At 38.0% G+C, this 27434-nt stretch overlaps 1 protein-coding gene across 8 annotated transcripts in view; it reads left to right on the forward strand.

Moving 5' to 3' along the window:
• ABCC4 (ATP binding cassette subfamily C member 4) overlaps positions 1 to 27434 on the forward strand; it is a 142003-nt gene that overhangs the window by 76881 nt on the left and 37688 nt on the right. For 5 of the 8 annotated variants that reach the window (XM_033514098.1, XM_015620603.3, XM_033514095.1 and 2 more), the window contains exons 20-25: positions 8 to 87; positions 17783 to 17933; positions 18573 to 18692; positions 22037 to 22147; positions 23607 to 23707; positions 25763 to 25954. In XM_033514098.1, coding sequence (XP_033369989.1) covers positions 8 to 87; positions 17783 to 17933; positions 18573 to 18692; positions 22037 to 22147; positions 23607 to 23707; positions 25763 to 25954 — 755 coding nt within the window. Of the gene's footprint in view, positions 1 to 7; positions 88 to 4861; positions 4972 to 17782; positions 17934 to 18572; positions 18693 to 22036; positions 22148 to 22272; positions 23576 to 23606; positions 23708 to 25762; positions 25955 to 27434 lie in introns of those variants that run through there. The other 3 variants (XM_019006083.2, XR_001520195.3, XM_015620611.3) reach the window with 3 other exon arrangements.

Below are 27434 nucleotides of genomic sequence, written 5' to 3' on the forward strand. Positions count from 1 at the left end.
TCTATAGGAAGAATCTTAAATCGTTTCTCCAAAGATATTGGCCACTTGGATGACTTGCTTCCATTGACGTTCTTGGACTTCGTACAGGTAATTCACTTGCTGCTGTCAAAGACTTCTGCACTGCATTCTGCATTTAGATTCCTGTATGCTTTGCTGAAGATCAGCTATTTGTCACAGATGTAGCTGAGTTGAATGAAAGTACTTGTTTATGAAAGAAAGGTGCGGTTGAAATTTAACGTGTCAGTAAAAAGCTAACATGAGTAATAACTGGCAGGTAGGAGTGGCTATACACGGCTTGCTATTATGTCAAGATTTCAGCTCATAGTAGCTACATGCTTGGTAAATTGCTCCTGATTTGCCTCCAAGCAATCTGGCAAGCTTATTGCTGTTATAAGAAATATGTCCATAGTAAAGAAACAATCATCTCACATGAAAAGATAGCGCAGATTAACCTAATTACATGTCTACTTCCACAAAGAATCAAATGCTTACCACACCATTTCGGATTAAAATAGGTGTGGCTATTTACAAAGAAAAGATTAGTAGTAATAGGGTGAATATAATAGCCTTAATAGGAACAAGTGAAATAAGTTGCTGCAGAAAAGAAAGATGGACAAAGCATTGAGATTTTGATGATGATGAAATGATAAAGGATTATATATGACATCAAGGTAATTTTTCTGTTGCAGTTGCTATTAATCTTTCTCATAAAAAATTATAGGAGGATAAATCTGAAAAGGAGTGATCATACTGTATGAAAATAACATGATTCATAGAATACACAGAATTGTGGAGGCTAGATAAAAAAAGACTTAGTGGATTATCTGGATCCACTTAGGGGATCACACCTGTCATGCTGAGGTCAGAAATTTTTCTTAAAGTGCTATTGCTAGCTTTGCTTTTACTCTTAAAGATAACTTATTCAGGATCTAAACCCTGTTTTGACTTATTTAAAAATAAACCAAAGACATTTCAGGTTGAGCAGTTTAATCATGTTGTTCTTGCTGAACTCTTGAAAATAGGAAAATAAATTATTCTAACAAGTAAAAATGCCTATTAAGATAAAGTGGTTTTTATAGTTTAGTGAAATAGCTGAAATTAAAGTGTGTGTTTTATTTTTCAGATGTTTACAGTGCCACTTTAAAGTATTGTTCTGGGGAAGAAGGGAACGTGGTGTATTTTACCTATCAATTACAGCAGTTGGGGTTTTTTTGTGAGTTAGGGAGTTGCTTACAGTGAATGTTAGGATTTTTAATTCATGGCCACTTAATTTAATTTAAATTAATTTAAATTCCTCTTCAAAGTGCAATATGGTCTTTCTATAAAAAAATTCATTTTTTACTGTTTGTACAGATTCCAAGTCTACTTCAGTCTCGTTAGCTGTCTTGTTAGACAGAATATCTTACTTTATTTCAGCTGTCTTGAGACTATCATGTGTGCCTTTTTTTTTTGACTGGAAGTTCAGTTTGTCCTGCAGGCCTTACCCTCTTCTCTTAGCATACACATAGTTTGCATGCACAAAGTCAAACCCACATGTCCTACACAGTGTGCTTGTCCATTGGGCCAGAGGGGTTTATCTGTAAATGTGCGTCCCCTTTACAGCAAACTGCACTCTGTGTCTTCATACTGTGTACTGCTCATGGCCAGAGCGTCCTCTGGGTTCTGTGGTCCTGAGATAAAATCATTAACCCTTTTCTCTAGTTCTGTGCATTTACAATAATAATGTGAGAGTTGTGTTGCAAGACCACTTGCATGGTGGTTTTATAGCAAGAAACTGAGTGGGTGTTTTGCATGCCCTGGCGTGTGGTTTAAAGGCATGTGAGGTTGTCTGAGGATGCAAAATTTGCTGGGAATATGTTACAGAAGTCTGCAAAAGCAGAGGGAACCACAATTGGTGTGATCTTGTCCATACTTCCTTTTGGGAGCAGACCCCGAAGCAAACTATTTTGAGAACTGCACTGTCTTACTTTTGACAGAGCACACTGATCTGCTTCAAAAGAAAGCTGAGAGTCTACCCTGTGTTCATGGCACATGGTACAGAGGACTGAATCATCTACCAGCACACTGGAAAACCCAGGTGTTGACCAGTGTATAGATCCTTGAGGCAGCGTGTGCTTTCCGAAATAGAACTGGTCTGGAATGAAAGAGTGAAGGCTGCTTCTCTAGATGTGGTTATTTCCTTCTTTCAAGCTCCTACTGTAAACTACATTTGATAAACATTTTCCTTCATCTTGATTAATTTATGTTGTTTTTTTTAAATTGGCTATTGAATTATTTGTCAAATTCTGGAGTTTGTTTTTTAAGTGAAAAGTTTCTGCTTTCCAAAAAACAAAATAAATTTCACAAGTCCAGTACATTATTAAAAATATGCTATGTTTCAAAGCTTGCCTGCTCTATTTGGCATCAGAAAAGAAAATTTAGGATCTTACTATTGATTAATAATGCTCTGCTATCCATAAAAAAAATACTTTCTTCTTGGCAGGTTTTCTAAAATTTGCTCTTCTTGATTGGCAGGCTTCTTGCTTAGTGGATGCTTTTGAAATTCAAGAGCAAGGATATATTTACATCTGATGAAGCAGAGATTTTTACAAAGGATAACTGTTATCAGTTATGATAGAGATCTTTTGTCACTTGTTTTGTTTGCAGGTGTCTTTTGTAACACTCCTTATAATCCCTTCAGGAAGAAATATTTTCTCCTTTCTAAAAACAGTATTAGCTGGATATAAAAGCTCTGATCCCAGCCATTATTGTTGATTCTTTGAGAGACATTTCCCAACATTCATTGTTTAAATGGTTGTCAGGAGGAATCAAGTGAAACTTAGTAAACAATGCAGTAACTGGTTCATCGTACTTTGTGTGTAGAAGCTTTTCTTGAGCGGATTTGCATTGAAGAAGTGGTTGTTTTTCAGAGTTATTGCTGGGATCATTGTGAAGCATTCCACTCTTTTACTGTATTGGCAAGTGAGTGTAGAATTTCAGCACAAATAAATACAATGTGATTGGACACTCAAAGTACAGGATGAGCCAATTTAAATACCGATAAATAAATAATTAAATGCCACCTACTGCTTTCAAGAATTTTATAATTATACAAAATACAGATTTTTAAGCAATGCTAAAAATTGGTAGTATTCTTTTTTGAGTATGTAATAAGATTTATACACTGCACTACATAATGAGCATTATTAGTCTAGACAGCTATACCAGATAAAAATTAATTATATGAACAGAAAGACTTTAATTTTTACATCTTCCGTTGAGTTAAAGAGAATACAGACTCTCTTCAAGACAGTGGATAGTCTCTGTACACTTTCTTGTTAAAGCAAGGATGAAAGGTATGTGGCAAGCACAAAAATGCATCATGAACCTTGTGTATTCTTTTGAAAATCTGATTAGATTTTTCAAAACCATTGCTTTGCAGTGTCTCCCAAAGTAGCAGCTTGCATTGCTTCTAAAGTTTTCTGCTATCTTTTAATTCTTTGGTTTGAAGTGCACCAAAATAAAACACCTGTCTTGAGAGATTGAGTGCAAGAGAAGCAGTCCTCATTAGAAGGCAGTAATTTTTTCTTCTTAAGAATTTTAACAGCATGTGAGACATCTCATGTTAGTGCAGCTGACTGTGTTTTGTGGAAATTACTGCTGTATCCACAAGGTTTATGAATTAAAAATAAGTCTCTTTTATGAGTACATGTTTATGGCTATGTTTGACTACATGGTTGGAACAGAACCCCTTGGGTAGATGTGAAATAGAAAAATTGAGAAGAAACCAAAGGTTAAGTTAGTTGTTACAGCTAAGATATCTTTAATGGTATGTTTAGAGTCCAGTTCAAAGCTCATTAAGTAAAAAAAAAGAAACTTTAAAATCTTCAGTCTAAGCCTGGGTCTTACCTTCTGTAATGAATTCTGGCTGACCATAAGGTTACATACTAGTTCTCCTAAAAAAGCAAAATAGAAAGCAATTTAATGTTCACTGTGATACTTACTATTTCTACCAAAGATGGCATTAAATTTGGTTGTAAAATCAGGTAGTGATCAATGCTGTAGGTTGATTAAGATAGTCGAAAAGCTGAATGAACTCGTTTGGTGAAGATGGTGGGGTTTTGGCTTTTTTTTTTTTTTTTGGTGAGTTTATATATTTTTAATTATTGTTAGCCTCCTTAGCCTCAGTCTGCATCTCTTTTTCTTAACTGGAATTACATGGTTTTGGCAGCTGTTCTCCAGCTAAGTTACAGTCTCCTCAGGTAGAGGACAACTTGTGTGAAGGCCATTGTAGTTCTTTAAAACTTTCTATGAGGGGTTTACTATATTTAGATATAAGTGTTCTGCCTTAACCTCTGTGGGAGTATGTGGACTTCTTCTGTCGATGTAGACTTCACTGGTAGGTGTGGGGTCTGTAGTTTAAAATCATAGGCTCACAGGATGCTTTGGCTTGGAAAGGACCTCAAAGACCATCTAGTTCCAAACCCTCTGCCAGGGACAGGGACACCTTTTACTACACCAGGCTGCTCAAAGCCTCATCCAGCCTGGCCTTGAACACTCCAAGAATGGGGCATCCACAGCTTCTCTGGGCAATGTTTAGCTCCATGCAGCACGCAAAAACCACGGTGCACTAATTGGGGAAAAGGCCAGCCAAGAAATAAAATTTTGAGGGAGCATTAGAAATTAGGAATTAAAATTAATGGGGGAGTATTAGGAATTAATAATCCAAAATATTTAATAGTGGTTTATGCACGTGTGCCCAGATATTCCTACGTGGCCAGTATTTTGGATGCTTTATTTTTGAGAGCTCAACAAAGACTGAATCATATTTTGACTCAAGATAGATCTGCAGAGGCTTAACATCTTTAAACTCTTATCTCAGACTTTGCCAGATGAGTACCCAAACTGATGAACTGCTGCTTGGAAATTATGTCTGTAAACTGATTGAGTACATAGGACGGTGAAACATATTTCAGACTTCCTTTTGGTTGTGTAAGTTATTCTGGTAAATTTTAAAGGGATGGTTTTCTCTGTAGTTTCTTGCCCTTGTAATTTTTCAGTGATCTTATAACTTGTTAACAGAGTTGTTTTTCTGCTTTAATTTCAAGTGAATCTGAGTAATTAATGTGATGGCCCGTTCATTTTGATTTCTTACCCTACGTTAGATTGAGGGGAGGGGTAAAAAAATCATGATCTGTTTTGTTTCTGGAGAACACTGTGAACATGTGAACTATCTGCAGCTGCCCTTGAAAAAGGGCAGTGATTTATTGAGGAAAACTGAATTGCAAAACCTTTTTCCTCCCCAAAATCAACAGCTTGACTGAGTTTAAATAACTGACTTTTCATATCCTTTCATCACACACAAAGACCTAATCCTGAGACTACTTGAGCCACCAATGTAGGCTGTGGCTGAGACCACCACTGAATGTGCCATTCCCTTCTCACTACACACAAAACACATTGACTGCAGCTTTATGAAGTGAAAATACTGAAGAAAAGGAAAATGTGAAGGAGGTGTCCACAGTCATTTCTTAAAAATAAAAAAAAGAGAAAGGGGAAAAAAGAAGCTGCTGCATCTGGATATTAGGAACAAAAAGTGCCTCAGACTGGAATAATGGCTTGGGTCACTTGCTTTCGTATGTGCACAAGAGTGGAACTGCCGTTCCTTGTTTCAGTACCACTGACCCCTGCATTTTATTGTGTGAGGATGTCAGGGAAAGTGTGTAGAAGGAATTCCAGGACCTTTTAGCTTAACAATGACGTTGTTATTTTGTGCTTTTTGTGAGAGGTGGGATTCCTGAGGAGTTTGTTGCATCGTTTTTTCCAGTTTAACAGAGTTTAGTCTATATGCATGTGTGTGTTTTAAGAGATATTTTTATTCATTAAAGAGTAATTCTTTCTGTGTGTGTTCAAAATATGATCCTAAGTGTGTTGTAAGAAAGTAAACAGTAGTGGGATCTGTGTTAAATGTCAACATACTCTGTTGAGCCTGGTACATCGTGCAGACCTGTGGCTTGGATACCTTTTAGCTTCTCTTCTGCTGAATCATGGTAGTTTTGCTGTGCTGAGGTTTAAATGAAAAATAAATAAAGAAATACAAACAGTTGCCTGGTAACACTTGACAACTGAAACCTTACAGGACTTTTTTCTTGCTGTACCTTCCCAAGATGCATATTACAGGGCATCTGGCTATTGCAGAATGAAAGACCAGTTAAAACCTAAAGAAAAATAATAGGGGTGTACAATATTTCATTGGCGACTTTTAAACTCTAATTTCAGAAAAGGTGAATATGATCATTGCAGTGAGATCCTAATGTTTGCTGTGGTCATGTAGTATTTGCATGTGCATTCAGTTTTAGTATATTTTTTTTAAATAAACCCCACTGTCTTGTTAAAAACAAACAAGCGAACAAATAAAAGGGGTGGGAGGTATTGGAGGAAGAGGAAGCGTGGGTTGCATTTGTGTCTCCAAGACCAACATGCAGAAGCTGTGAGTTTAGCACAGACACTTGTCTAAATAGCGCAGTTTTTTATTGACCTTTTCTTCCTCTGTCCTTGAATGTCTTGATTGTTACATCTCAGTAGCCAATTAGTCTTGTTGATGGTGACCAGCAGTGGGAGATAATCTGTGCCAAAGCTATTGTTGTTCTTTATTTTGTACCTGTCATCACATTCCTTTGAACAGAAGGGTGAGTATCTTGCATCATACAGGCTGCATATTTACTCAGATTGGTGGTGTGTGTACAGGATAAAATGTGTGAAGTCTGGAGTCACTGCTAATTGGTGAATTCCTGTTTTTATATAATCTTGGTTTTCCATGGAAGGTTAAGGGTCTGTTCTCACTATAATGACTATGTATCCCCAGCCTAAGCCTTTGCCTCACCCCCACCTTTTTTTTTTTTTTTTTTTTACTATTTATGTTCATTTTTAGAATTTTTATAAGAATAGTTATGCATGCAATTCTCCACACATTTGTGTCAAGGCTGCAGAGATCACTACTGTAACAAAACTAATTTGTGTATGAATATAATGTAACTGCTTTAATAATTTAGGGTGTTTCTCTACTTGATATTAATAAAGTTTGTAGATGCAAGTCTTTATCTAACATGGGAAAGAAGGTAAAATAATACTGAAAATATGGTGTCATTACCTTCTTGTTCTCTTGCCTCCTTTAATGCTTTTCTTGTTTTTCTTAACTCATTTCTTTTTAGTTTTTGCCCTTCTCCATTTATGTGGTAAAAGTAGGTCATAGTTTTGTACTGGGCTCCTTGTATTTTCTCATTGAAATGTGGAAAACAGGTGGTGTGAATATAGTGCTCTGAAAAATAAAGTTTTCAATTAGTGGAATTCTGTCTTTTTCCAGAGCATATGAGCATTGTGAGGTGCAGTTTTTATCCTAATTTCTGTAACATTTGAGCATATAGAAGTTTATTGGTAGTTGTTCTTGTAGTATTTTGAAAGCTGGAAACTGTAGATACAAAATTACAGTCAGGTTTAAATAATCCCTTCTCCGAATGGGCTTCTCTGTTTTGTTTATCAGATTACTTTCAATCTATTTTCAGATGATAGAAAGCAGGATAGTTGTAATGGAAGTCCAGTGATGTTCCCCCCTGTTCTATGTGGTCTGGAAATTTCCCCCACTTTGGTTAAGGTGGAATTTGTAAAAGTTCCAGAAAGAGATTCTATTTGTTTGGGGCTGTTCATATCTGTTGGAAGTTATTTTCTCACTTGCTTTTCTTTCGTGTGAAAGAAGGCAAAGAAATATTGTGTAAGAGTATTTATGTATGCCAGTGAAGTTATATTCTGAAGTTTTCTCCTTTTCTTTTTGGTCTTTCTTTGTGAATATACTACTGCTGTTTTTAGTGCCAGAGTGGGAATTTTTATTATTATTGTTTATAGGTATTTCCCTGACTTGGTAAGCATTATTGCAACCTGTCATATCTGTCTCAGACTGATGATTAGTTTTAAGACTTCTGAAAATCATTAACATTTCTAACATTTTACAGTAGCTAGAAATACTTTAATTCTGCTGTCAGTCAGAGAGTGTAACAATCCTATTCCAAATGGTGATAAGGACAAATCTTCTAGATTGCCTTAAACTACTGATACACTATAGATAGGACAATGTCTGCTTACAAACAAATTAGGATTTCGCTGTTCGGCAAAAGGATTGGAGATTTCACTTTTGATTCAAGAAGGAATGAGAAACTTGGAGGTAATTTGAATTACTAAGCCATGTAGCTGATGTGTGTGTGTGTGTGTGTTAAATCATTATGTGTATTTATGCCCAAAATAAACATGTGGGACAAGGAATTATCCTTAGCAAAAATAAAGACTTCATCTCACAGAAATGTTCTGCCGTGGTTATGTGTGCATCTACACAATGTAGGAACTTTTTTCTTGCTGAAGCTGATACTGTGGCTACTTGGTGAACTCTGATTTGAAAATTCCAGATGAGTTTGTCAAAAGGTAGAGGAGACTGCAGTGTGGGCAGTTCTGTACGAGAAAAGATGGGAGTTCAGGTGGTAATTGAATGTCATATGTCTTTCTGTTACATCATACATTACAAGACATTTTTGTATTATTTAAAAAAATTGATTCATCTGGATTGTACTTCTGAAATACAAAAATCTGTGTATTTAGAAAGGCCCTCTTTCAAGCACTTAATAGTATCTATTCCTGCACAGTGGAAGAACAGGATGCTGAGTGATTTAATTTTCTTCCACAGCCACATCCCTAAATAATTTTTTAATGGTTTTTGAAATCAATCTAATGTTTCAATAAGCAGAACTATCTTACTATAAATGTCACTTTTATGCTAAAATAATGGGTTTAGGTCTTGTAAAACTGCTGGGTTTGGTGCTTGATTCAATTGTCCATCCTTTTGTCAAACACAACATAACACTTAGAAAAATAATTTTTTCAATCTTCTAATTTATAGAAAGTTTGGATTTTGGAATCAGACCTGGTATCACTTAGTTACTTTAGTAAGTGTGCCTTTATTGGTGGTTTGTGATAAATTAAACTTCTGAAAAGTCTTCCTGTCGGTTTGCTACATATTTGTAACACATAAAGAATGAGCACACACTTATGACAGTAAATAATGTTTATTCTCTGCCAAGGAATTTTCTCTTTACTCACTGGGTTCTGGACATGCACAGAACAGCTGAACTGGATGAAACCTGCTGGTGCTGATTAGTTTAATTATGCTGAAAGATCAGACCACTATTGAACTTTTTGGAGCTGAGTGTTCACTAGACATCATGTAGTACTGAAAAATTATGAGTCAGGAGTTTATTTTGAATAGGAAAGTAGTGTTTTATAGCCATGTCAAACTATCAAAGCTCTGAGGAAGTTAAAGAAAGAAACATCAGGGTAAGGGTAGAAAGCATTTTTTGCCTATCTGCTGTGAAGGAGTGTGACCTGAAGGAAACAGAAGGTAGTTTTTATTTCTTAGGATAGCTAATGCTGTGGTCCTTAATATTTTTCATAGTTTTCATTTAACTGGGGCAGAGAGGCTGTTGTGGTGTTTACAGAAATACGAGTAGTTCTTCATTCCACCTAAAAATCAATACATGAATAGTGTATTTCTAAATAGCAAGAACAACAATAAAATTCTTAAAAGCTTTGTAGTTGCTGTAAGGCTGAAGAGCTGTGTTACTGAGGAATTGATACTCAAATCTTTAACAGAAGAGCCCACAGTTTGAATGTAGCACAATGCTTTTAAAGTTCTTGAAAGACCCAGAATTGACTTCTGGTGAAAGTTAGACTTGGCTGAGCAGAAAAGGTCATGCAGTTGAAAATGAGGTATTCTTGAGGAGGGTGCACAGCTGCTCTGGCATTATGGCCATGAAGGACAAGAGACCTGAGGCAGGAAAGTACAGGGCTCAGGGACAGAGTTTGCGAAACTGTGACATGTGGGTCGGCAGTGTTTGTGGTAAGCACAGTTTTGCTAAACATTTTAAAGAACTGCAAAAAAAATTAATAAAATGTGCACAGCACGTGTGAAAAAGTGATAACATCATGATTAGCTCAGAGGAATTCCTCACAGGAGAGTGGACAGTATTTCAGCAAGTAAATTAATGGACTAGACCATAAGAACATGAATGAATGCCATTGATGGTCTGTCTAGGTCAGTGGTTTTTCTCCAGCAGTGCAATAAAAGATGCTGTTTGTGGAGGGTATGAGCTACTTTCTGTGATACTTCCCCTGTTTAGTACCCCAGCACTCACAGTTTTGTACTGGAGGTGTCAAAAGGTCTAACTTTTCCCAGCCTTACTCTTCCCAGTCCTTTTACTGTCCATTTTTTGCATTATTTTGTATTGGCCTGTAAGACCTGCCTCCTGCATCCTAATCGCCTGAAAAGAGTTCGGGGTTTTTTGTTCCCATTCTGTGTATATGTTCTCCATAATTATCACAGAAATAATATCAGCTTTCAAAAAGGGTTTTTAGGTGGGATAAAATGGAAACAAAGATCAGTGAATCAGCCTCTGATGATAAAATGATAAACATGTGAATAAAGAATACAATGAGAAATACACTACTTGCAACACTACTAAAGAGTAAAATACCCACTGTTGAATCAACTGTTTTGGTTTCACAGAACCAAACTGTGTGCACAACTGTGCTCAGTTGGGCTGTCTTGGGCTTGTATAGCTGGGGAAACATCATAGAAGTGCCTTCTAAGAGGTAGGAGGAGCAAAAATTGTCAAGCCATTCTTTATTTTCCTTTAAAAATATCAGTTACTCAACAGCAAGGACTGATAGAGGAGATACAAAAATGCATTTTTCTGGGAATCTTGGAGCAAGTGTCACAGACAACAAAGCAACCACACTTGGCAATGGTGGTGGATATTGGACCCACAGCCCCTCTAAATTAATATGATGGAAAAGGGGTGCTTTCTGCTACCTGAGGAGTAACTCTGGGAGTGTTAGGTGATGCCAGACATTTTTCTGTAGTGTTTCAGGCAGGTTCTGACAAGAGCTGTTAGGAAAGCAAAGCGTGTGTGTGTGTGTCTGTGCATATTCTACACTTGCTGATTAATGCTGTTTTCCTCAAGCTACCATGGAAGTTGTGCTGGACATCAGAGGTGTTTTACAAGATAAAACATATTTTTCATGGTACAAAGACCACTGTAGTTTATGTGAACAGTTCTTGTGTGTGCACCTCTTTTTCCTTGGGAAAAGAACAATATAAGGATATAGCCAAGGTCTGTTCACAGGAGAAGCGACAAACAACAAAACACATTGTTGTTGAACAGCAAAAACATATTAGCTGTTTATATTATTCATACAGGGAGATCACAGTAAAGTTAAAAACGAACTCCTGTGATGTCAGGAAGAAGACTTCTCACTTTTCTGTAGATCCTCATTGCAAATTTGTGACTTGCTGCCCAAATCACTGAGAGCACTTCTGTGCAGATGTGCTTAGGGGGCACAAGATGCAATAAACAAGGACCACTTCAGAAAACCAAAGATCCTGCTCAAGGTTTTACTGCTTATTAATACAAGGATATATTGTCCACAGCCATTTACAAGATTGGCTATTGGCACTGTCCTTTTGTGTATGACAATATTGGTTTCCATGTGCAGTGGGTAAGAGCAGGAGCTGCATGCCTAAGTAGAGCAGTAGCTTTGGCTCTGATAAAAGCTTGTTTTTCCGTGGAAAACCTGTGTTAGTGGGAATAACTTACTACCATGGCTGAAGAGCCCTGGCAAAAAGCTTCTTACATGAGTGAAGATAGTTTATTATTAGAAAGAAGATAACCTCTGTATGTTGTAGGAATGTAGTGCAGAGTTTTAAGGGATGAGTATTTCAAGTGTTTGTAAGAATCACCAAGTCCAGAGCTTGGTTATGTGTCTGTTTCTAAAGCATCATATCTGGAAGTCTCAGACCCAGACTGTGATTTTTGAAAATTGCTGTTACAGTCAAGTTCTGCATGAGACAGTTAAGCCTCCTGGCCCAGGGTGTCCAGAGAATCTATTTCTATCCCTTCTTGCAGGGTAAGAGATTACTGATAGGTAAGAGATTACTGATGATAGAATGCTGTTTGAATATGAGAGTGGTGGCAGTGCCAATGTATTAAAGAAAACACCCTTTTTATTATAAGGTCACTTGTTAAAGAACAATGGCACACAGTTCACCGTGGCGTCAAACAAACATTAAGGCTTCTCACTTAATGACAAAATGCATGCCAAGTTAAATGAGTGAGCATGTTGGTGGCACAGAAAACATTTGCCCTGAGGATCTCAGTATACACTTGTTCACTTGGAAAAACAGCGATCCAGAAGGACTGTCTTGTAGAGACGAGAACAAATAGGAGGTGCTAGCATTAAGGATGTGATTGGAAATTTTGAATACATTTCTGTGGTGTATCTGGCAGATGTGTTCAGCCCATTTGCAGTGACATATTGATTTAGTTAGGTAACCCCTCGTCCACTAATTGCAAATATCAGAATTCAGAGGAGAAGGATCCTGCATCTCACAGGAGATAAGAAGAACTTGCTCTTTTTGAAGCTTTTAGAGCTGGCAGTTTTTAGTTCTTACTTTCTTCATTCAGTTTATCTGAAATGATAATTTTCATTTCTCCTCCAGTTGTGTCGTTTTTTTCCCCCTTTCAATGCATTGGTTGTCGTGGTCTTCAAATTCCAAATTTTCTTGTGGATGCACATTTTCCTAAAGTTGAAGTAACACTGATTGAGAGCTGTCATTCCTGTCAAAGATTGCTGTCCCTGGTTGCTTCAGAAAAGGACATTGTTAAGAGATGCTGTTTAATGTGTCCCATATGCTCTCCTGTACTCATAAATCTTCATTGCATTTTTGCTGAAGACAAATGTGTTCTTGACAGCTTGATGCAAGCAATAGTATAAACAACAATATATACTTATTTTTAACCTGTTCCAAAAGAAAACCCATAAATTTTATTTTAAAGGTAGTTTGAAGAAAAGACTGCTCACCTCAGCTGCTTTAAGTGAATAAAATGAAGTAGAATTGTTTAGGTGCTAGTTTCTCTTTGGATGTTTCCTGTGGCTTTTTGTAATAAAGGGGAAAAATGCAGAAAATCTACACTGTGGTTCTGGGTGGGGCTGGCCCAAGTAAAGTGTTTATCACTCTGATCTTATTGCAATGTCATCTTCCCAGGGAAACTTGTCTTCTGGTGTCCCAGTGTAACCAGCCACCTGTGCAGTTGTTCTTTAACAGAGATGCAGGTCAGTCAGTCCAGACAGTCTGGTTCAAAAAAGTCTGTTTGAAGAAAAAAAAAAAAAGCATTCAAAGATAATGTCAGAATTGGATTAAGGATTGATTGTTCATGCAGTTATTTGGCAGAGTTAACAAGGAAATAATTTCAGTCAGGGGTAGAGGAGAAGGAGGAGGAAGGGTGATGCCAAGCAAGTATTAACAGAATGGGGGTTTGTAGTTTTTTGACCTGGCTTTACTTCAGACAGCACTACCTGACTGAGAGTACCCAAAGTTAATGCAGTGAAGGTTCAAACTGAAATCAAGGACATGTGCCTTTGCTGTTATTAAATTAGCATGGCTTTGTGGCAGTTCCATGGGCTAATGTAATCCTTGTGAGTGTGTATTGGGGCCTAGGAAGTAGCATTTAGGAATTGGGGCTGAGTAGGTGTACTTGGCTTCTGCTTAGGTATTGGTAAAACCAATCCTGGAATGCTGCAGTTCTTGCATGAGATTTGACTGTAGATTCAGTCATCAAAATATAGGCTTGATGGGCTTTAGATGTTTACTTTGTTGTAGTCAGAGGGTGTCAAGTAAATACAGTTAGTGGATTGTACCAAAATATTCAACCAGAGGGACGTCAGATATGCACTTAAAGTTTGGATGAAGTTACCATCCTTGGACATGTTTAAAAGATGCATATACCATCCTTAAGGACATGGTGTAGTGGTAGACTTGGCAGTGCTGCAGACTCTATTATCTTAGTGTCTTTTCCAATCTAAACAATTTTACTATTCTATTCATCACTTTTTAAGCTTCTAAATTAGGACAGGAGTTTTACTATGTAGACCACATCTAGACTCCCACAGTGAGGTCTCCAAGTCTCAAATCCCATCCCCTGTGCTCCTCTCATTGATTAGAGATCCTACCAGGTCAACAACTGTAAGTCCAGGATGGTGTGGTTCCTATGGTAGTAGGTCCTATACCATGTTTTTCTGTTCTGTGGTTGTGGTACAGAAATACCTGTTAGTCCTAGATCTGTTTGAGACAGACCTGTTTGAGATAGAAACTCCAGAATACCGCTCTCCACACCTGTAAGAATAATGGAGAAGTAGGTCATCAGATGATAAAGGGAGAGCATGTTTGACAAGCGAACGTGCTGGTCAGAGCATTCATTTCCCCAGAGGGTTATAGTTGGGTATGCCTGCTGCAGTAAAAGAGGAGATTTTTAAGGGAAAAAAAGCCACAGTAAATGGAGTGAGTGACCAGATCATGGGGGAATCTCTCAGGACTCTTGTAAGCAAGAGGGTAACTCCCAACAGAAACAACGTGCTTTTCTGTACTCTAGGGATAGACTGTGTACCGGATGTGTGTGGGAGATTCATCTTTCTCCAGGGAAATTGAAGTTTGAAGGTGGACATTGGACACTATGGCTCCATTTGGAAGCAATGGTCTTTTCCTGAAACTATCCAGGTCTTTTTGATCTTGTCTCTTTGGTCATCTGTTGTCTTTTGTGCAAGGTGGCCTTGTTTGAAATACTGTGCAGATAGCTGTAAAATATAATTCATCAGCTCCTGTGTTTTTGTTTTAGTTGCTTTTCTTTTTTTTTTTCAGTTTGTTTGCTGCTTTCTACACAGTCATTACATATTGAATGCTAAAATTAAGAAATACATTAGAAGGTGATGGTTTTGTAGACCATATTTCTTCTATGTAGGAAAATCTTGGACTTTTGATACAACTTTCCATTGTAAGCTGATTCTGGCATGGGAAGTCTAGACACCCAGTCCTGAGCATTTCTTGCTGTTTGTCTCCAGAGAGGAGAGACACCAGACACTCGTGTTACCACTGTTGCCAGCCTGTTGATTACCTTGCGTCCTGCAGCTTGCACGCAGTGAACTTGGTAGAAGTTGGGGCAGTCTCCAGCTGCAAAAGTTGGTTGTCTCTTGTGAAATTCAGGAGCTAGAACCTTTGCCTTACCTCACACAGTGACTACATGATTACAGTCTGCAAATGGTTGTGTCTGGCTTTCAGACTACTTCATTAAGAGTTAATTTATATGCAAGTTTGGTTTTCAAAAAAGACAACACACATGACTGATCCACCCTATCATAAATTTTTATAATGATAAGGTGGTGCAGGCTCATCTAAAATTCCTTCCAAAGGCGGTGTCAGATTTTTACTTTAGTCATCCTAACCATCTTTTCCTTCCCTGTATTTCTGCCATAGCAAGGCTTTGTTTACATGAGCTGGATCTTAATAGTTTTACTCCCACTCCCACCCCCACTGGCACTTTGCAACATATTGTAGATTATCATCTCTAAAACTTTAGTTTGGCTTCTTTATTTTTTATTCAGGAGTATTTGTTTTCCTCAGAATTCTTTTCCTTGAAACAGCTCTCCGCAACATTTGACTTTGGATTTGCGGTTGATGTTGTGAGGAGACTGTACTTCAGAAACAACTTTTTTGTGACTGTCTAGGAAGTGACAGAGGGAGAAGGCAGCAGGTGCATAAAGCACATTCAGGAGTGAGTTTGGAACAGGAAGGAAGGAATGGACTTCAGTCTCTGCTGGTAAGGATGGAGGTGTGGGAACCTCTAGAAACTATCCAGCATGTGGATGGCTGGCAGGCTTGGCAGAGATAAATGAGCATTACTGAGGAAAGTAGAGGTCTAGACAGGAGAACATTTGTAGGAGGTCAGGAATCTTTATGTCCTTTCTCCTCATCCAGTGATAAAAAGGAAATACGTTTACAGGTTTCTAAAGAATGCCAGAGAAGCAGAAGGTAGAGAAGGGCTGAGGGCAGTGAGTGAGGATCCCAGAGTGATTTGTTTTGCTTTGTGCTGACACAGCCATGTGCATAATTGATCCAGGTGAAACGCTGTGCACCATTGCCACCTTACCTCCTTCTGATGAAATCTAGGTAAAATGTTTGTGATCTGCTGTGTGTTTCTAGAAGGTCAAACAACATGGTGCTATCAACACCTTAACCCACAGATGAGCAGTGTAGTGGTAATGCAACTTCCTCCAGAGCTCCTTTCCCTTATAGCAATTTTTCTTAATAGAGTTGTGAGACCCTAAAATGTGCTTTCAGGATCTATGAGATGGGGGGCTATTATACTGATAAATCTTCTTTCATGAGCTAAGACCTTTAAGCCTAGAGCTGACTCATGCAGTCTTAATATGTAAGGTGTGTGGGTTTGCTCTTTGGTAAGGTCAAATTAGGGTAAAGTCAGAGAAGCCTGAAGGAAAAAAAAGAAAATTTAGGGGTAAAGGTTGTACTTGGTTTCGGCCTTAGTGTGCTATCAGAAGTGCAGCAGGAAATGCAATGTTTCATAGACATTTCCACTGAAAATGTTTGAAAACCCTGGTAGCTCTCTGTTGAAGTTAAAGGGACTGAAGCATTTTTGCTGCAAGACATGCATTTGTGGCACCCAGTGGTCACTAATGCATTTTTGGAATGTAAAAGTCAGGCAGCCACAAAATTTAGCTGGAACCCATTTCTGGATTGTGTGGGGTGATGAAGAAGTTGGTTGCTGTACAGTCCATTAAATGAAAAATCTTTAGAAAATATTGTCATTTCCAAGGAATATGGTAATGAGAATAATACAGTAATTTAATCTTGAGCTAGGATTTCAGTTAGCTGGTTTTGGTACTATACGGATTTATTTTTGTATGGGTTGGGGTTTTTTCCCCCCTTTTAGGGAACAAATGGACACATCCTCATTATAGTATACCAGGTCTCCAACCATACATTCATGCATGCACAGCTGAAAGAAGTTTGTGTGCAGATGATGTACTTGACTGTATTCAAACTGAAAGTTTGATGAAAGATGCAAAAAGGTCTGAAGAAAATGGAGTATTTAATTCAGAAAGTTGGGCCAGGATCCTCTGTCCTAGGCAACAGAGTTTCCCTCATTATATCTAGTTTTCTAAGAGTAAAGTCAGGTTTACGTCACCTGTTACATGACACTCTAGTAAAGCTGGTGAAACAAGCCTTTTATGACACTTTTTGTGGCGTGTAACATTTTCTTCTTATTTGTAGCATTTCACAATGCAATCCTTTGAGAAGAGAAAGCCCACTTTCTCCTCTCCTGGGTTCTTTCTAAATGGGATGATGCCATGTTTAGGAAAACATTGCAAGCCTGTGTTGAAAGTCTCTCTTCCAAGTGTCAAGTATTTCAACTCAAGTTGAAATCCAGTTTTTCACCAGTTTCTTCTTAGCAGGAATGCAAAAACATATTCCTGATTCACCAGATAACTAGGGTCCATTAAAGATTAGTTGTCCATTACATTGATCATTTATTACTTCATTGCAGCAGTCACAAAATAGTCTACAAAGAAATACACTAATTTTCAGTCAACCAGCTTTGTAAAGACATATTTTAAAGAACAAGTAATGTGGAGGGAAACCATAAATTACAAAAATAGTCAATTTAGGTATTACTCTAAGTTTTCCAAGTTGCTTAAAAATAGATGTTACTCAAATGTTATGCAACGCATCTGCTCTTAAATGTGGTAGTTATGTTTAAATATTTAAGTGTTTCAATAGTGTTAAATAGTTTTATACTTGTTTTAAATTAAATTCTTCTGGCGAAGAGTTTTTTATTTTGTTTCTGTTGTGCTCCAGACTCTCCTACAGATTTTTGGTGTGGTGGCTGTGGCTGTGGCAGTGATTCCTTGGATACTCATCCCCTTAATTCCACTATTTATTATTTTCATTTTTCTTCGACGATATTTCTTAGACACTTCAAGAGATATTAAACGTCTAGAATCCACAAGTATGTAGTTTGGCGGGACTTAATGTTAGTTTGAACCCTACTTATTATTATGTGAAATGGTAGTATTTTATAGACAGTCCATCAAAGGTTTTTTTTTTTTCTTTTGCTATGCAAATAGCTTCCTTATTGCCTTGGTTCTCAACTAGTGAATTACATGCTTAACTCCTGTTTTGCATAATGATAAACCTAGGGTATGTCAGTTAACTATCTGTAAATAAAGCTAGTTACGAACATGCTAAGCTGCTGGTCTTTGGGACCTTGCATGCATATACTAATGGTATTTCTGACCTTATCTGACTCCTGTGCCTGACTTTAGCTTGACTATGATATGGAATATTAAGCATTATGCATAACAAACATGGATGCCTAATGTCATTAATAAAGCTCAAAGAATTACTTCAGTGACAGCCATTGTTAGAAATGTAAGACATTTTTGTATAAATTAATCTGCCTGGCTGTCTGACTGATTCTAGTAAGAGAACATTAGTTAAAGATACTGCATATTTATTCTAAAAAGATGCAGTGGAGTAGTTTGTATGGTTAAATATAAAGTGGTAGGATTAAAGATTAGTGTGGTACAAAAAGAATTAAATGTTGTCCTTCAGCTATTGTTAAGTTAACTCTCATTTCCCTTTGTAGCTCGAAGTCCAGTGTTCTCCCACTTGTCATCATCCCTCCAGGGTCTTTGGACTATTCGGGCTTTGAAAGCAGAGGAAAGATTTCAAAAATTATTTGATGCACACCAAGACCTCCACTCAGGTTTGTGATGAATTGATGTGAAAAATCAAATACTTTGCACTGTAGGAGGGAAATATCTTATGCCCTCAGCGACATGTATATAATGTGCATTAAAATCAGTAGGAGCTGTGCATTTGTCTCTTTAGGGTAAAATTCCTGTATTAGAACAAAAACATTATCTCTCTAGATTTAGAGAGTTTACTTTGGGCGGTAATATAATTTAGAATACCCATGCATATGTTTTAACAATGTATAAGATAAACATTTGAAAGTATGCCTGATAAGAATACTTTTAGAATAATTTTTAACATTTTCCTGGATTCCATCTTTAAGAAAAGGAAAGGTGGGGGGAGGGCAGAGAGAGATGTGGAGGAAACAAGCTATATTATGAAAGATTTGATACTAAGTAGTGTGCTAGGAATGGGCAGATATTATTAGTATAAATAATCTTGAAAAAGTTTCATAAATCTAGCTTATTTTTCACTTTGAGCAGCTTTCAGGGCTTAAATCTAAAATACGGAATTATGGAACATAATTGGAAGGTTTGAAATATTGGTATTCTGCAAGCATAAGTAATATAATTCAGGTTTGCACTGTGATTCTTTGTTATTTAAATGTTCTCTATTACAATGTTCTTCAAGATATAGCAGAATGCAAGTTTTCGGTTCTGTGTTTGTTAGGTAAGATTGTGAATTTCATCTGTTGTAAGACATACAAATATATTTGATGGCTGTTTTGTAATTTGTAGATTTACATGAATTCAGACAAGACCAGCTGAGCCTTTTTGAAGTATAGTTTGTCACAAGTTGTAGCATCATACACCCTGACCATGTTGAGCTCAGTGACTTGTGACTGGTGTCGTATATCTTCCAGGGAGGCACCTCTAGCTTTGACTTTCCCATTTCTTAATATTTTATAGTTGCTAGTTCTCTGCCCAAATCAACATTACAGTACCTGATAGCGAGGGAAGACAAAGTTGTGGTTTAGTTTTATATTAAAAGACATCTTTAGGCAATAAGCTCTGTATAGAAGTTTCACTAGACCAAGAGGACCTTGACATTTAAGAGAATATTTTTCTGTATTTTAAAGTCAGATCCAGGGAACATAAAAACACTTTCGTTTTTCAGTCAGTCTGTGCATCTCCCTAACAAAACTGTCAATAATCCCCCTCCTGGGCAGATAATAAACCTGCTTTTGAGGTCAAGCCTTAGTGCTTGCAGTCACACTCTTCTGTATACCTACACACTTTGTCTTGGTGTCTTTCCCACCCAAGCCTTTGGGGTACACCAGCTGGTTTAAAGTGTGTTTTGGTTTTGGTCCTCACTGGGAATGTGTGCGTGGACAGCAAAGGAGGCCAACTCCATCTGGGCTGTATTAACAGGAGAATAGCCAGGGGAAGGAGGGAAGTGATTGTCCCTCTCCACACTTGTCAGCCCGCACTGGGACTACTGCATCCTGTTGTGGACCCCGAGATCTGGGAAACATTCTGACAAACTGGAGTGAGCTCCCTGGAGAGGATGGTAAGATAGTTAGGGTATTAACAAGAGATATTTCCTTGGAGGTAACTGGGTTTGTTCAGTCCACAGAATACAGAGGATTTAATAGCTGCCTTCTGCTGCCTGCAAGGATGTTGCCATAAATACAGGTTCCTCACCATGGTACATAGTGGTAGGAGCAACAACATGGCTGTAAGCTGTAACAAGAGATGTTTAACCTGAATTCAAGGAAAAACTATTTCACTGTGAGCACAGTCAAGCAGAGGCAAAGATTGCCCAGAGGGGCAGGCTTCAACTGTGTCAATTTTCAAGGCTCAGACTGCATAAAGCAAGGAGCAACGTGGTCTGACCGCTGACCTGACTCTGCTTTAGCAGGAGACTGAACTAGAGATTTCCTGAAGTTGTTTTCACTCTGAGTAGTTCTTTGATAGTAAATGTGAGAAAGCAGTAGCTGACGTAAGAGAGCACCTTTCATACCAGCTCACAAAGCTGGAGTCCTGGGTTTTAAAGGCTCCTAAAGAGTTTTAAATTCTTTTCTGCATTGCAGAAGGCTCTCCCAACTAGCTATGGTTTTGTTTAGCACTATTGGCTCTCTATTTAGGCCTGAGCCTAGGACTCAGGACTCTCGATTTGAACCCCTTTGAGGGATGCCTATGAATGGAATATTAAACAAATTTTAAATCAGAAACATCTAAAAGGCAGGCTGACATTTGACTAAACCCAAGTTTCTTTCCTGCCAGTGCCCATCTCTATAAGCAAGCCCGTGAGTCGTCAGACCATGATGCGTCTTTATCAGTTCCTGTGACAGTCCGATCCCTTTCTTTATGCACAGTGAGACCTGTTGCATTGGGAGGTTGCAAAATGACCCATCTCAAGCTGGCAGTTTAATGCACCTCCCTGGACAATTACGATCAGTGGAACAAAAGTTCCATAATCTGGCTATCCAAGATGATCAGACTAATAACCATACTTACCTGCTCTCTGTCTTACAAAAGGGAGAGTTTTTTTAGTCTGAATTTTTCCCAGCACTGGGCTAAGGAACACTGAACAGTTGAAACTGCAGTGATCTTTAGCAGGGAGTTATGGCAAGCAAGGCAGAAGGGGTTGGAATGGTAACCTTTTGCTGTGACTTGGTAGTAGCTGGAACAATTCCTCTGAGTGCAGCCTAAACAATAAATAATGCCACGCTTTATTATGGACACTTTGCTTCTGATTTTGGCCCTGAATTCAAGCACTTTGCCTTCTGTATTGCAGTGCCTTTTTGTGCTGTATCTAGCCATATCTACCTGGCATGGAACTTAGCACCAAATTGCTATTTGAGTGCAGAGTGGAGATGTCCACCTGTGAGCTTCCCCAAAAGTAAAAATACACATCTAATCATCTGAATTGCTCTGTATAGCTGCAGTGGCTGTATTGAGTAGCTCCTACAGGAGCTTAACCAGCTGTAGCTGCCTTCTAAAAACATGTCTCTGACAGTTGTGTTGTGATACGTTCTAGCTAAAATCCTGTAGACTCTAGTTCAGCTACAGTAAATGCAGTTGTACTTTTGCTTTTTGTATAAGACTCTTGAGTCCACTAGAGTTGAGAAGAGGCTTCCATTTTGAATAAGTGGACCATGCTTCCAGACTTCACTGTTTTTCTTTCTCTTCTTATTGTGGTTGCTACTGGTGTGAAAGCTAAATTAGACAATTTCAGGAGAACTGGTCAGTATCCTGATCATCATCAGTCCATGCAGACATGCACTTGAAGATGGCAATGTTGTTTTTTTTTGACAACTTGTATTATTAACATTAATTAATTTAGTAGTAATTATACAACTTTGTTTTCTAATAATCCACTGGTTTTGTGTCTTTATAAAATACATTTTAGAGGCCTGGTTCCTCTTCTTGACAACCTCAAGGTGGTTTGCTGTGCGTCTGGATGCCATCTGTGCCATTTTTGTTATAGTGGTTGCCTTTGGTTCCCTGCTTCTCGCCAAGAGTAAGTACAGATGTTAGAAAAAGTTCACCCAGTAATTACCATGTGTAGTAATGCCTAATTCTTTTTCATATGTTGCTGTTTCTAGTTGTTTAAAGGCTGTAATTAAGTTAAATGTTTCTTTCTAGATCATGATCTCTTCCTTAGTCTATGGCATTGGGGCTGGATCGGCTTTCCTGCAAATACTGGAGGCAGTTCAGACATCTTCCGGGCTGAGGCATACATCTGTCATCATCCCCAAGTGTGCAAACAAACGTGCACTTCTGTAGTCTTCACTTTTGAGATTCTGGCTTTCAGAGCAGTAACAAGAAATAAATCTTACTCTGTTTCCTTGCCTTTGTCTTTCTCTTTTGGGCCTACAGGGCTTTGCTTTTCATACTGAAACACCCACGGAGCTGCCTCTTAACAATGTTTTTCCTTTGCACATGGCACAGTAGGTCAAACGGCAAGCTAAACTTCCTAGGGATACTCTTCTCATATCTTGGATCAGTGGGATAGTCCAGTTCCAGAAAGAAAATTGCCTTATAATAATACATTTTATGTTCACTGTCACTCATGAACTGTCATTAGTGTATGCATCATCCAGGATGTAATTGGGTTAGATGTACTCGAATGAGATAGTCATCTAAAACATGAAGGAAGATGTAATTATCTTGGACATGAAAATTAGTGCTAATTTGCTGGTTTTGTTTCTTTTCTTTTTTCTTTGGATAAGTTTTGTATGTGCACGTGTGTTTTAAAATTTGAATGCTCGATGCTGCACAAGTCTCCAAATTTTGAGCTAGGTTTGATGTTAGTAGAATGCAAAAAGACAAGTCAAAACAACGGTCCTGAATCTTTCCTTGCCTCTGGATAAAGAATAGTTCTCTTGAAGTCAATAGAACTATATTAGGATAAAGTTCCAATAAGTCAGAGGACATGCTTAATATTGGGGCAGACAGAATACATTTATTTTGTGAAAGTAGACCCACTGAACACAGAGAAGAAATATTCTGTCCTGTTACTTTATCTGACTGCTTATAGGAGTACAAAGTTGATGTAAATGTTCATAATTAATTTTGAAATTATTTTATGCAAAATTTTTCCTTAGGTTTAGGGCCTTATCAAATTTCTGTAGAAAAATAGGGAGGAGTTAACTAATGCTCAGCCAGACAGGGATGACCCTAACAATCCATGTAAGTATGATCTTGAGACTGAACCTCAGTTTTTAGGTAAACACCAGGCCAAGGAGAATTTGGATTATCTTGTTAAAATGTTTCCAGAATGTACCCCAAAAATGCAGCGAGTAGCTAGCTGTTCTGCCTGGAGCTGCTCATTGCACAGATAGCAAGTAGCACATAACCAAATAAAATCCTGGCTGTGATGCTTCCATCATGTATGTAACCTCATGAAAGAGAGCTTAACTGAGATTTTGCCTAATTACAATTTACCTATTTGAGTGTCATTTTCCTTTCTTCTGCAGCTCTGAGTGCGGGGCAAGTTGGTTTGGCACTCTCCTATGCAATCACCCTCATGGGATCATTCCAGTGGGGTGTTAGACAAAGTGCTGAAGTTGAAAATCTGGTAATGTTTATTTCTTCCTTTTCCCCTCTTGGTTCCTTTCATGCTTGTGACATGAAGCCTTAAGGATGATACTCTTCTTAATTAACTTAGGATATTAATACCTTAGCAAGGAATTAAGGCACCACTCTGCTGTCATAAAGAAGAATAACTTCTTTTAGGTTATAATTTGTCTGACTGGTTTTGAATGTTTGTTGAGGTGAACTGTGTCCAGGGATTGTCCTCCGGACAGGGACTGTCCAGTTGCAGTGTAGACGATTGTATTGCAACTTATTAAAGTTAAAATTAATCCCTTTCTATAAGGAAGATTTTAAATTACGTTTTTCTATTTGGTATTTATAATGTATTGTTATTTATTATTGCATTTAAAAAATATTTATATCCCTCAAGGCATTTTTGAGTCCTGTTATTCCACTGCAAAGGCTTATAATTTTTTAATTCATTCTAATGTAACACAAATGTGAAAGTATTTGTTTATATTCAGCTGAGAAGGTTGTGTTTTTTCCAAAATATATAATATAGAACATCTTTGACCGATTCATAATATTTACTAGCATGTTCTAATTTGCCTGTCTACTTTCTTAAGATGATACATAAGAAAATCAGATTGTAAAAAAAGTGCTAAACATAAAAATGGGATTTTTTTTTTGTTGTGTTGACAAGTGAAGTTACCTAAAATTACAGTTTGCTGTATGTAGTCCAGGAGATGTGTAGTCTTTTTGTAGAAGTTACAAAGCCAAGCTTAATTAATAATAATGAAAATAACGAAGGTAGAATTTATTTTTTTTTTGCTGTCAAATTGCTTTTTCAGTGCATTTTTCACACACCAGTAGAGTGGTGGTGACAGATTTTTTTTAGAAATGGGAAGAAAGCTTTCAGGTTTTTTCATGCCATTTGGGACATTTTGGAGGTGCCTGTGGGAGTGTCACATGTACTGAGTTGCTTTCTTGGAGACTGTGACTCAGAAATACATTGAAAGTCCATTCACTAATCTGGCTTTGGTATGAAATGCTGATCATTTTATGGAGCTATGATTAGCATCAACTTCTTTGATAGGTGGACATCTACCAAAAATCCCTTGTTATTAAAGGGTGACTACACCTGGGGAAGGCAAGAGCATTTCATCTCCATTCTGTTGCTACCTGGTTAAGGGAAGTGACTGTCACACTCTGCTTAGTGGTGGTGCACCCTTGTTTTCAGTCCTGTGTGCAGTTTTGGGCAGCACAATATAAAATAAAGCTGTTGGAGAGCATCCAAAGGAGGGTTGTGAGGATGATGAAGCATGTGGAGGGAAAGCCTTATGAGGAGTGGCTGAGGTCACTTGGGATAAGAGGAGACTGAAGGGAGACCCTGTTGTGGTCTACAACTTCCTTGTGAAGGGAAGGAGAGGGGCAGACTCTGACCTCTTCTCTCTGGTGACCAGTGACAGGACCTGAGGGGCCTAAAGTTATGTCGGGGGGGTTTAGGCTGGATTCTAGAAAAAGATTCTTCACCCAGGTTGAGCGCTGGAACTGGCTCCCCAGGGAAGCGGATGTGGCATCAAGTCTGCCAGAGTTCAAGAAGTATTTGGACAATGCTCTCAGGCACATGGTGCGATTTTTTTGAGGGGTTATCCTGTGCAGGGCAAGGAGTCAAACTCATCCATGTAGTTCATTTGGTAGTTTCATTCCTAGATTTGTCTTTCCAACACACAATGGATTGGTGTCATCTTAGTCAAGACTGACAAACAACTCTCTTGGCTTAATTTTCTTAAAATGTATGTATTTAGGTTTGTAATTAATCCTACTGATGAGAAATGCTTATGAATGGCTTTATGTATCATGATATATCTGAGTCTGTGGTAGGACATGAGATGTATTCTTTCCACTTTTTTAGTTACATAAAGAAGGCCTAGAATGGCACCAGATACTCTTACCTGTGTTTAAAAGAAAAGCCATGGAGTAATTTGCATTGAATCTCTATGGTAAAAATACACACACATACTTAAATGCATGCAGTATTTGCAGTGTATGCCATAGGATGAAGTTCATGTATGTATGTCTTCTTTCCTCCCCTTAGATGATATCAGTAGAGAGAGTGATGGAGTACACAGAACTTGAAAAAGAAGCTCCTTGGGAGACCAACAAACATCCACCACCAGAATGGCCTAACCAAGGAATGATAGCATTTGAGAATGTTAACTTCACTTACAGTCTAGACGGACCATTGGTTTTAAGACATTTGTCTGTTGTAATTGAACCAAAAGAAAAGGTAAGTATACAACTCTCTTTGGATATTCACAGAAATTAAGCACAGTTGATGACTTGACAAGAAGCTGCATGCTGGAAATATATTATAAAATGCGTGGATGTTAGGATAATAGTAAGTGTTCTTTTAAAAAATTAAGCTTTAGTTTTATTTAGTAACAAAAGTTACAGCCTATTTATTTCTGGCAAGTGTAGCATAAATTTGTCTGGGAACATGGTATTTCAGTCTGTCAAAACAAAGGATTAAACATACCCAATAATTTCCTTAAAAATATCTAAGATTCTTCAGAGGGTGGCAGACATTGAAAATACCAGCCAAGCCCAGAATGTTTGTTCAAATCCAAAGCAAATGGATTTGCTGCATTAGGAAACTGGGGATTCAACACAGGGAACATAATTGGAATCAGGTATGTCAACAGACAAGGTGAGCAAAACCAGTGGAAAATAAGGAATGTACATACCCTTGCACTGAGCCCAAAATGGAAGATAGAAATACAAATCAGTTTCATAACTTCAGAATTTGGGATTTTATTTCAGTTCCTTTTGGCTACCAATCCAATTAACTCTTGTCATTAATTAGATTGGTAGCCAAAAGAAACATAGAAATAAAACTCTTCCCCGTCTGCAAATTTGACTCCTCCTCCCCAATTTTGACGCTATCCCTGTTGAAAGAGTGCTGCAGGGAAGGTCTCCCCCACAGACAAAATTAAATTGGAGCCCTGAAGTCTTAATTTGTGCTTTGCTACATTTCAAATGCAGGTGTACTTTTTTGATTAGGAGGTCTTCCCTAGAAGGCTGGTTCAACTCTACAATCCTTGCCCTTGCCTCCTTTTTAACATGCTTTTGTATTCAGTTCCAAACCCATTCATTTCCTCAAGTGGGCCTGCTAATAACATGCATGTTACAAAAATTCAACCAGACTTTGCTACATTGAGGTGATTTTCTGGAATTAGCTGTGAATGAGTTAAAAACGGTCTCTTGAGAAGAGCCATGTGGGCTGTCTCCTTAGCTGTTTTATGTCCCTCCAATATAGACTAGAAGTTCTATATTTCTCAGTGAGAGACAGGAATAAAATTAAAAACTGAAGTAAGACATACTAGCAATGCATGCCTCAGTCCTGGGTGGGGACAGGAGAGGGAGGGATGACTGGGGGTATTTCTTTTTGCTGAGTAGTTATGCTGTGGTTTCGTCATCCTGAATTTGCCCTGCTTGAAACTTGCAAGGAACTGTGTTTGCTTTCTATGATGTTTTGCACAATACTGCAGTAGGCTGTATTCTGTGTAAAATAAATCTCCCAAGCATCTCTCCTCCTTATATTGCTTTTAATTATGGAGATGCATCTTCTCCAGAACCAGGTTTCCAGATGTGCTGGAGATTCTGCCCAGACTGCTGTCATTGAGAGCTCTTACGACTCAGGCCTCTGGCTTAGAGAGACTTTTGGTGGCTGCAGTGCCCCTGGAAGCAGGAGTGAGTTTAAGCTTCTG

Source organism: Parus major, chromosome 1 (assembly GCF_001522545.3).
Source record: "Parus major isolate Abel chromosome 1, Parus_major1.1, whole genome shotgun sequence".
In the NCBI taxonomy this organism is placed as follows: Eukaryota; Metazoa; Chordata; class Aves; order Passeriformes; family Paridae; genus Parus; species Parus major.